Source organism: Arachis ipaensis, chromosome B9 (genome assembly GCF_059453495.1).
Source record: "Arachis ipaensis isolate K30076 ecotype BB chromosome B9, ASM5945349v1, whole genome shotgun sequence".
Taxonomy (NCBI): Eukaryota; Viridiplantae; Streptophyta; class Magnoliopsida; order Fabales; family Fabaceae; genus Arachis; species Arachis ipaensis.
This window is the reverse complement of record NC_142444.1, coordinates 59,100,758-59,112,653: the sequence shown is the minus strand read 5'-3', so window position 1 is coordinate 59,112,653 and position 11,896 is coordinate 59,100,758. Positions and strand designations below refer to the sequence as shown.

General features: G+C 31.8%; 1 protein-coding gene across 1 annotated transcript; it reads right to left on the bottom strand.

The window, feature by feature from the left end:
- Positions 1-2,282: 2,282 nt before the first annotated feature.
- On the bottom strand, positions 2,283-6,297 carry LOC107617943 (putative serine/threonine-protein kinase WNK9). The gene is made up of 7 exons (XM_016319838.3): positions 5,609-6,297; positions 5,448-5,485; positions 4,982-5,209; positions 4,530-4,750; positions 4,073-4,230; positions 3,542-3,980; positions 2,283-3,461 (listed from the first exon to the last, which is right to left on the bottom strand). Exons 1-7 carry the CDS (start codon positions 5,690-5,692, stop codon positions 2,353-2,355), a joined length of 2,277 nt encoding a protein of 758 aa, XP_016175324.1. The 5' UTR covers positions 5,693-6,297; the 3' UTR covers positions 2,283-2,352.
- Positions 6,298-11,896: the final 5,599 nt, after the last annotated feature.

The window sequence follows — 11,896 nt, the reverse complement described above, 5'->3', positions numbered from 1 at the left end:
ATCTCCTCGCCCATGAAATAGCCAAGGCAGCAGAAATAGGGACATTGCACTATAACTGGAGCACTCAACCACCTGCAAACATTCACAGTATCATCAGAAGCGAAATTCAATTTGAGTAAAATTTGAGGATCAACAAAGAACTAAGCTTTAATAAAAGAGGAACAATGTGCCATATAATTGAAGGCGGCAGTGGCAATTGATACCAGGTTGACGAAGGAGACGATCCTGCGACTGAGGAAGACGGCGCTGAACAACCCTCTGAGGACGAAGATGGTATTAGAAAAGGATCGGCATTCAAATTGTTGTTTGGGCACGAAGCCGTCGCCAATTTAGATAGGAGGAAGGGAAAGTCAGGCATCCATGGAGATTGTCTTTCAATTTGGTAGCTCTGAGGAAGAAGAACGTGATTTGCTTCATTTTGGTTGGGACTTGGATAGCATCTTGAGTGTTTGGGTGGGTTGGGTTTTCTAGGCGGGTTAAGTCATTGTAGGGCTAAAGCCCATGACCAAAAAAAAAAAAAAACCTATCATGCATGATTAAGGAAGATAAAGTAAAGTGAGGTGTACGTGAGATGAAGCACACCAAAAAAGAGGTTCAGAAGCCATCGATCTCATTCGCCAACTCCTCATTCAGGTTCAGAACTGACATGCCAAATAAATAATTTATGGCTATTATTATTATCGTCCTAAAGCTAGCAATTATTGTGTACCGGAAAAAAAAAACTAACAATTATTGACTGCCTTGTCAACGTACCTTCTGCCCCATCCCTTGTGGCCTTAGCAAATCATTCATCATTATCATGCAGATATTATTATTATTATTATTATTATTATTATTATTATTATTATTATTATTATTATTAACGGGAACCCAATATTAACGTGAAAACATAAATGATCATTATGTAACCAATGCAATAAACTACCAACTTAGTTTGATCAGGTTGTAAAGAGCCACACGGGACTTTTGGGCACATATATAACATATCAGCATTCGAATTTTGACTAAAATTTTGGCTGGTATAATCAGGGTAATATTAATTCGACAAATACAATATTTTCTACAATCAATAATTAGGTAATTGTGTGTTTTTAAGAATGATAATTTTTATATTTGCACAAACACACAATTATTGAAACATACTCGTAATTGTTAGTTATAGGAGATATTAACCACAAACTAATTTGAATTTATCGAATAGTCAGTACATTTTTTCGTTTAAGTAAATATCAAAATTTAAATACAGATTTGTATATAAAACAATTTATTAACTAACCACAAATCTTAAATTGAAGCTCAAATCCGTGAACCAATTAGTCCAAATACCATAAAAAACCGAAAAAAAAAAGTTATAGGAAATATTTGTGACTGCAAGATTATAATAAAAAATTATTTTTGAGATATTAAAAATCTATCACACATATTTATATATTTATAAATATTATTTCATATTTTTTTCAACAAAATATCAACCATTAAATAAATCAAATATGTAATGTATTTATGTACAATTATTATACATATCTTTTTAATAAAACATTAACCACTAAAATAATAAAATATTTTACAACATAACTAAGTATTTTTATAAATAGTAAATATATATTTATATAGAGTAGTCACTTTCTGATGTTCATTTAACATGTTGAATGAACGTTTGAAAGGCTTGCTTAATCAAATGTCGCTGACGCAACCGATGGTTGAAAAAATATATATATACCGCATATCCACACGCACATTATTATTACAGTTTTAAGGATTGTTCTTTCAGCAATTTGACCAAGTTGCCACAATAAAACTCAATTATTGAAATCAATTTTCGGAAAGACAAACAAACAAAAACAACCAATTTCACGCGTATTGGTATCATTCCAACTTGTTTCTATAACCTATAGAAATATAAGAAAGAAACTTGGAAATAAAAATAAACATTAGACCCTACCAAACATTGATTACACTTGATATAGATAGATATCTTGTATGTCTCAATTAACAATTTGGCAAACAAGTACCATCCGTCACCAAAATCGGATTCTTTTTTTTTTTTTCTTTTTTTACCAATAAATTAAACCGTACAGTGTAGTGCTAAGGGTAGCAGTTTTCTGGTTTTGTTGTCGGTAAATTGGAAAAGTATTAAATTAAAACTTAGTCAAATATGTCAAATTATCTAATAATTCTTAACTGATTGCATGCTTTGTATATTCCAGAAGTATTCATAATTGTGATTCTTGAATTTCTCTTGTAACAAGCATTAAATTATATGTGCAGGTAAAGAAAAAAAGTAGTAGAAATCAGGATAGCCTCTATATATTTTATAATCTACAAAAGAATCCAATAAGTGCCTCAAGAAAATTATACATCAACAGCATCAACTGGAAGGGAAACTGTTCTATGAAGCGAGTGAGGAAGCAATGTACCAGAAAAAAAGTTCTTAGCATTAACCATACCTTCTTCTTCACGAAGTGATTCCATCGCCTCGCGATTCTGGGCCCTTTGGGCATCCAGATCGGGGATGCTCTTGTTGCAGTGAGGAAGATGGTTAGTAGTGGCATCACAGTTCAAGTTATTGGTAAAGGGTTTCAAATGAATCACATTGTTATTGTTGCTTGCTTTCAAAGTTTTTGTCAGCAAATGCAGCGGCATAACAAGTTGGTGTTCAGTTTTGTTTTCCTCTTTGTCATTGCTGTTGGAAGAAGAAGATTTAGGCATTAGGCCAAGGTGTTGATCTTTGAGTTCCCTTAACTCCATTTGGTATTTCGCTTTGAGCCATCTCAGCTCCTTTTGGATCTCTTCCTCGTAGTCACCCTCTAGGTCACAACATAACGATCGAATAGTAGATAAATCGTGGGTTCCTGATAAATTACGCAGAGAGCTTCCAGCGTTGGAGACAAACTTGGTTTCCCAATGATCCTGCCCTTTATCTTCAGCAGCTATTGATTTGTCTAGTTGTTCGTATTGTTCGTCAGAATGGCTTTGATCGGACGCTACCGGACTGAGTTCGCGGCTTTCGTGCTGATTCCATAAACCCTGGTACTGTAAGCTGTGTGACTGGCTTGATATGTTGGGTACATTCTCTCTAACATGATTGTCGTAATCCTCAGATTCGAAGGTGATCTCCTCGAATCGTCCATGCATTGAAGTACATCCACGCCTACAACACTCGCCAAGTTTGGGGTTTTTGCTGCCCGGATTCTGCGAAATGAAATCCAGAAGCGATCCGCTGGAGGTATGATTCGAGACACAATTGTGACATAAACCCTGATTGGAAAATCGGGGAGATTCATCGATTCCTGGTCCACGCCTCCAATCAGGTACCAAAGAAGCAATTTCACCATCTATCATATCAGCTATTCTGGTAACATCCTGATCGGTAATGTCAAGCTCTGCAACCATTTCTGCTGCCACACTAATTGCTGTGTCCATCTCAATGTCGAATGGGAAATAAATATTTCGAATACGGCCTGTGATAACAAAATAGAGTCAAACAATCTTAAATTCTATAATGAAATATGCAAATAACGGTCAAAAGTATAGGCCGGACCTTCTTTATCTGCGATTCTTAGTCTCAAAAATATGCCACCATCATCTTTCCTCTTGCCCTTGATGCTTATGTCAACATCTTCAGACGTTTCTTCATCATCATCGTCATGGTACTCAAAAAGTTCTATTCCATTAGGTTCAATCTCAGCTGGATGCGATGACCAGTCTCCTTCATACCCAAAACCATTCGAGTATTCGTTACTAATGTTGCTATAGCTTCGATGAAGATCAAATAATGGCTGCCTAATGAGAGGGCCTAAGTCATCCAATTCCCCACCGTCTACAGGTCTCAAATCATAATCATAATCATCAACTCGAAGAAACGGGTCATCTAGAAGCTCCCTTGCAGATAGCCTTAAAGAAACAGTTGCCAAGCATTTCTCAACAAATTCTCGCACTTCTGGATCCTTCACTTTGTACAAAGCATCCGGCTTTTTACCCTGGTGATAGATAATACAAAACGCCAAAGAAATCTCAACACTAACAGGTGGAAAACACTTTTCGCTGTGAGACAAAAAGAGAGGAATCTTACGGAAATAACTTTCTTGTAGATTTGCGCTGGATGAGTGCATTCACTATAAGGATATTCAAAGGTAACCATCTCTAATATGCACATACCAAATGAATATATGTCGACCAATTCATTATATGCCTCTTCGTAAACTTCAGGGGCCATGAACTCTGGCGTTCCTGCAAAGGCAAAATTGTAACAAATGACACTCTAACTAACAATAACTTGTGCTTCTTGCATTAAAAAGCATTACAACTCTAAGATTCGCATGTTATCCCCAAATTGATCTTTTTTTTTATCTTTCCTTTTCCAAAAGAAAGACATCAATTTAATATTTGATCAGGACAAATCTTTAATTTGGCACAATTTTGTAATATTCAAAAGGCACGAGCATTAGCATAGCCGAAAAGGCACTGCCTTGAGCCTTGAAGGCCGCAGGTGCAAGCCTCATGCATTCATGAAATGAAAATGAACATACCTACACAATGAGCAGCATGAGATTTCCGGAGAATCGCAGCCAGGCCAAGATCTCCAATCTTCACCTCCCCTTGGTTTCCATTGATAAAAATATTGTCACATTTGAGATCTCTATGGATCACAGGTGGATCATGGCTATGAAGATAGAGAAGCCCTCTCAAGATCTGTCTGCACCAATGCTTCACTGCTCTGATATGCACTCTCTTGTGCTTTAATCTATACCTGTTTCATAATCAAAACAAACAAGCAAATGAGATCCACGAGAGTAATAGTGAACAAAGGAGGAAACAAAAAAAATCCTAGCTGGGAAATTCCAACCCCACCCCCACTTGGATTAGCCAGGTTTCTAGTAATAGGACCAGAACAAGGGTAGTTCATTCAATCAGGGCATAAGAAAATAGTGCAGAAAAATGAGAAGTAGTTGGAATTTGGGGAAATCCAAAGAGAACTTACTGTCTGAGAGTACCAGAAGTGAACAATTCAGTGACAAAATTGATGTTCCTATTGGCAGTGTCAACCCAAGATGTGTAGAATTTCATAATGTTCTTGTGCTTCAATGTCTTCAAGAGATGAATTTCACAGTAGAGCCTCTCAAGATCTTCAGGACTTTGCAGGAAATCATAAAGCTTGACCTGGTTCCAAGCAACTTCAATCCCTTGATACTCATCAAATGCTCTATATCTGCATCAATCAATAACCCCAAAAAATTGACAAATTGAAAAAAAAAAATTAGAAATGAGGGGAAAGGGAAATAAAAATTATCCAATACCCATTCCCACAAACACAAAGAGGAACTCAAATTCAAGGCAAATCAGCACTCGAACATACAAAAAGATTCCAATTTTAACAAAATCAAGAAATGGGTATGAACACAAAACACAGAAGAAGGAAAAAAAAGGATGAGACTTTATAATCATACACTGTCTTTGAAGCTCCTTTGCCGAGGATTTCATTGTACTGCAACAAACAATGAAAAAAAAAGAAAAAAAAATCATCAAACAAGCTGAGTCATGAGATGGGGAGAATAAGAAGATGAAGGGACAGAAAGAGAGAGAGGAAACAAAGGGGTATTATTATTACTCTTCCGTATCTTCCAGTTGGATCAACTTCAACAAACTCAGAAGGATCGTCTGGTTCTGGTTCAAGGTGGGTGACACCATTCATTCTCTCAGTTTTTTTTTTTCCTTCACTGTAACAGCTCTCTTTTTTTTTTTTTTTTTTTGTTCCTCTTTTTCTGCTATGATTAGATGAATAGGTGATTGGATTTCTCCTTTGTGCCCCTTCCTCTTTTGTTATGACACGCACAAAAAGAGAAGGAAAGAGAGGAAGAGAGTTAGGGAGAACAATATTTATATTTATTTATCAGAATGAGAAAAATAATTTATCCTTTTTTTTTCCTGGAACAGATTTTTTTATAGAATGAAGGAGATTTTTCTTTTTATTATTTTTAAAATTTGTGGAATTGGGAAAAGTGTGGAAATAATTCACGAGAGAGAAAGAGAAGAGAAAAGCTTTGAAACTGTGTGTGTGCGCCACATTTTTTAGGGGAAACGGACAGAGCCACCCAACCCACGACGGAACATGAGAGAGAGAGAGAGAGAGAGAGAGAGTCTTTTGTTATTCAACGGAACTGAAGGGAGACTGGAACAGAGGTTTTAATTTTTAAGATAAGGGTCGTACAAATACAAATCACACAAACGAGAAGTAAAAGTAAACTAATGGTTTTTGTAAGAAACATTAAAGCAAGAAGAAGAAAGGTTATCTGCAACATACGAGACTGTTTGTGACTTTGTGTAGTTAAAGACCGCAATCAAATCGGTCAATCAAATCGGTCGAAGTAAGTCAAATTCGTTAAAAATTAAGTGGTTTTTTTAAGAATAATTATTCAAATTAATTTTTAAAAAATTTAAAATTGTATATTTTAGTTTTTAAAAAAAATTAATGCATAAATTAATTTTTAAAATTTTATTTTAGTAGACAAATTAATTTTTATTTTATTTTTTGATAGAATAATTATCCAGATCAATTCCTAAAAATTTTAAAAGCGAATATTTTAATCGTAAAAAATGATTATACAAATCAATTTCTAATTTTTTTCATTAGACATAATAATTTTTCGTCTAAAAAAAATGAAATTATTATTATTATTAATTATTAATTATACAATAATACTGTACCATAATTTTTTTTATATTTTTTAAACAAAAATAATGATAAATTTATTCATTAAATTTTTATGCATGTATTTATAATATATATATATATATATATATATATATATATATATATATATATAGTCACTCATCAATAATAATAATAATAATAATAATAATAATAATAATAATAATAATAAAATTATTAGAGATTATTCTAAAAAAAGAAATTTAAGATTGAAATTCTTTAATATTTTTGTATTTAATATAATAAAAAATGTCTTAATTTAAAATCATATTTGTATTATAAGTAAATATTTTAATTTGAATTTCAAACCATCATTATTTACCTTACTTGTTTCTAACAAAAAAATATATTAATATGCTAGTGTATGTTGTCGTCCACATGCACAAAGCTAAGTTAATAATAATAAAGGTCGACATATAGTAAAAATAAAATGGATGGGGGACTGTTATGTCTAATCGAAAAAAAAATGTTAGAGATTGATCTGTGTATTAATTTTTCTTGAAGACTAAAATGTCCTCTTTTAAAATTTTTGGGGACTGATCTAGGTAATTACTCTGGCAGAAAATAAACTGGAGACTGATTTGTCTGCCAAAGTAAAATTTTATGATTGATCTGTGTATTAATTTTTTTTGGAGACTAAAATATCTATTTTTAAAATTTTTAAAAATTTTTAGGTAATTTTTTTAATTGTTTTTAAGAATCATATATGAATTTACGAATAGTTAAACGTTTTGTTATACACAGAAAAAGTCTTTTTTGTTTTAAAATTGATAGTAAAATACTATTAGTAAAAATCAAATTTATAGCCTCTACATTATACAGAGATAATTTTTTTATTGGACCAATATTGTCTTTAATATTTTCAAATAATGATAACTTTACAATCCAATACTCGATTTCAACTATTCTAAATTTCTGAGGACCATTTAAAAATTTAGAACATTACAAATTAAGAGCAAATTCAATATAACACAAATCGCACATATATTAAACAATATCACAATTCTCCTTTATAAATCCATTACAGCACCAAATGAGAAACGAAATTGAATTTATGACGAAATAATCGAAGAATAAGATATAAATACATCACAAAAACTTGAACCAAAAGCTCCAAACATAAAAATTTTCGACAGTTTATAATTACAACTAGAAATCATTAAGTCATTAACGAATAAATAGACGTTAGCAAATATAATTAAATAATTTTGAATATGTAAAATGAGGGGACAAAATTAATAAAACACTAAAATTGGAAAAATTATGAAAAAACAAGTATTTTTGAGAGAGAAGATAAACAAACTTTCTGAATTGTGAATGAAGAGATGAAGTGAGGAGAACTAAATTAAAATAGCGACTACAAACAAAAAGAGAGAGAAAAAGTGACAGAAAAATAACATGCTTATTCTTGTTCTTTCAAACTATTTTTCTCACTTTGCCATTTTTAAGTTTTACCTTTTGATTATTGGATTGCAACGAGTAAACGCGCAAAATAATTTATCCAAAAATATTAAACATAAACTTCCATCATCGATAGGTTATCATGTTCATGTGAACAGCCAAAAATGACGGTAAAAAATATTAATTGAAGTTAGGAAATATACTAAATTTGTAAGGATATGAAAGAATATAGGTAATGTTAATTGAAGTTAGATGAATATGATGATGTAAAGTTCATTGAAGTCAACAGAAAACAAAGTTTGAACTCGCATCATTTTCTGATACATTCTAAATTTGTATCACTTGTATTAAACTGTGAATTATGAAATAATTAATAAAACATTTAATAGATAGAATTTGAACATGAAGATGTACTCGTTAAAAGAAGCAAAAGTATATTTTAGATTCAATTATTCTATTAGCAGCTATAATTTCATTATATTTACAATTAAATTATTATATATTTTTATTTTTTTAATTGAATTTTTACACTATTTTTATTTTTATAATTAGGTTCATTTTGTGTTAAAAATGTTAAAATTAATAAAATATTCTTTCTAAAAAATATATAGTCAAAAATTTAATTAGGTTATTAATTAATTATGGGTATTTTTAATTTATAGAGAAATATTCTGTTAATTCTAATATTTTTTACAATGTCAAGGATTCAATTACAAATTAAAAACAGTATAAAAATCTAATTAAAAAATATAAAGATCTAATTACAAATTTAATAAAATTATAGAAACTAACAAATAATTAAATCTTTATTTTACTTCACTATTAGTTAGTAAAATTAACCTAATATATTTTTAAAATGTACTAATAAGTAAATAATGAGTCATAACTTTAAGAAAACATAACCCTATCGGTCAAAATAGATAGACAAATTCGAATTAGTTTGTTATAAGCGATAAGCCAAAATTAAAATTAAAAAAGTAACTATTTTTTTGAAGACTCTGCTTGTAACTTAATCGTGATCTTATACATTATAAGAAGATTTTGTATTACATATCTTTCTATCTTTCTTTTTATGAAAAATCAATGAAATATCTGTCTTCATTGATCTCTGACTTTGTGTTTTCTTAATCTTCACAGAATGCATTGCTATATATGAGGGCAATTCCTGCTACCACTTTCTCACTCAACTTTCACATTATGGTCTCCACTTACATTCTTCATTGTTCACTTTGCTGTCTTTCTAGTTTCTACCCCCCTTATTCCCCACATACTTGCATATAGGATATTTCACAAGCATTACATAGTAGATAAATTAATGATGAAAATGATGAAAATTGAAGTTGGGGCTTAATCACTTTCAATTAATATTACCTATATTCTTTTCTATCCTTACAAATAAATTTAGTATATTTCCTAACTTCAATTAATATTTTTTTGGCGTCATTTTTAGTTGTTCTCTATATATGTATGGTTTAATTAATTCACAGATGTATGCGGATAGAGATGTCACATGGGTGATGAACAATAAATGATGTAATGTTTATGTTTACCATTATTTATTATTTATTTCATGAATTGAGGTATATTTTTCTACTTTAGCAAAGTTTATCTTCATATAAATTTTTTGGTGAACGAGTTAAATTAGGAATTAAATTAGATAACGATTTAAATTTGATAAATCATTATGCGTACTCATTGCAATCTAATAGTGGAAAGATAAAATTTGAAAGTGCCAAATTAAAAAGAATAACTTGAGAGAACAAAAATAATCATGCTATTCTTCTGTCACCTCCTCTCTCTCTTTTTGTTTGTAGCCGCTGCTTCTACTTCGTTCTTCTCACTTCACTTCTTTGTTCACAACCCACAAGGTTCGTTTACTTTCTCTCCTAGAAAATATGTGTTTTCATAGTTTCTCTTATCAATTTTGTCTCTCCCCCCCCGCCTTCCCATTTTACATATTTAAAATTACTTAATTACATGTGTTGATCTCTACTTGTTCCTTAATGACTTAATGGTCCCTTGTTGTAATTGTAAACTGTTGAGCCTTTTTATATTTTGGGCTTCTAGTTCAAATTTTTGTGGTGTATTTATGTCTTACCCTTCATTTACTCTGTCATAAGTTCAGTTTCGTTTCTCATTTGGTATTGTGATGGGTTTGTAAGAGAGCATTGTGATATTATTTAAGATACGTGTGGTTTGTGTTATATTCATTTTCCCCTTAATTTGTAATGTTCTGAATTTTTAAATGGTATTCATGAACTTGGAATAGTTGGAATGGAGTTTAGGTTGTGGAGTTACTGTTGTTTGGGAATATTAAAGACAACATTGGTCTACTAGGAAGATCATCTCTGTGTAGTATGGAGGCTGCAAGTTTAAATCCTGCTAATAGCAGAGGCTTCTCCTGTAAGCAGTTGTTTGCCCACCCGTGGACTTGTGTGGTTCTTGCAAGCAGTTCAAAGAGAATTGACCGATTTTCAATGGATTTAACCACTGTTGATCAGTTCGATGACAAATCTAGTCCTAATGCGAAATTGAACCAGCTGGACTTTTAGTTCATCTGGTCCGGTCCGATTTTAAAAATTATGCACCAGTGTAATTAAAAAAAATCAAATTACTTAATTAATAACTTAAAGTTAAAATAAAGAATTGAAGCAGATCATTTTCACTTACAAAGGCCTAGAGTGACAAAACAGAAAAGCTCTGCATACAAGCCCTAATGACTTTTATGGTTTACAAGTTCATTAACAAATAAAACCCCAAAACGCGCTCCAAGGGTTACGTTGTATACACGCGCTATATAGAGATCCCGCTTTTATCTAACTACCAAATTTAAAAGATTTGTTTCCTTCTTCGTTTTCGTTATTTGCAGATTTGCTCGTTCTTCTTCTCGCGAAGCTTCCCCTGGTTTCTTCGATCGTTCTTTTCCCCTCCTTTCTCACTCATTTCTTCTTCGTCATTTACGTTAGTTCCTCTCTCTGTAACTCCAGCTTCGTTTTCTATTTGATTTTTTGTTTTCTGAAATCAAAGTTTGAACTCGATTTGAAGATAATGGATGATTCAACCTCAGATTGTCAGCTGAATCCAGGCGAAGTGGATTATGAATTTGAATCTAACGAAGTTCTTGAGGTTTGATTTACATAGGATTACTATGAATTTTGTTGTAGTAATTTGTATAGCATTGTGTAGGTGAATAATTCGTGAACATTGACTGTCAAACTAACGCATGAAGATAAATCTGTGGATTGAATGTAATGTATTAGTTTTGATTAATTATCTGGAATTTATAGCAGACGATCAGGTGTAGGTCAGAACTTTTTTGGGTGTATTTTTGCGGCAAGTGTGGGTATATTTACAGTTTACTGCTTTTTCTGTTATTTTAACTGAGTTGTTGTTGTTCGGGTGTATTATATCAGACATGATTGGGTGTGTTTTTAATTTTTGATATGGTGTATTCTGCAGCCTGTGTATTTACAGTTTATGGCTTTTATTGTCATTTTAGTTGAGTTGTTGCGGTTCGGGTGTATTATATCAGACATGATTGGGTGTATTTTTAGTTTTTGACATGGTGTATTCTGCAGCCTCTCTCTGTTGTTGATGACCAGTTTGTTCCGAAGGTTGGAATGACCTTTACCACCCTTGAAGATGCTGGAAAATTTTACAGGAACTACGCCAAGGCTGCAGGTTTTTCTACAAGAGTTCGGAGCACAAATAGGAAGGAAAACGAGATTAAGAATTAATTGATTACATGTAGCAGAGAGGGAAAATGGAAATCTAAAATATCTCTGA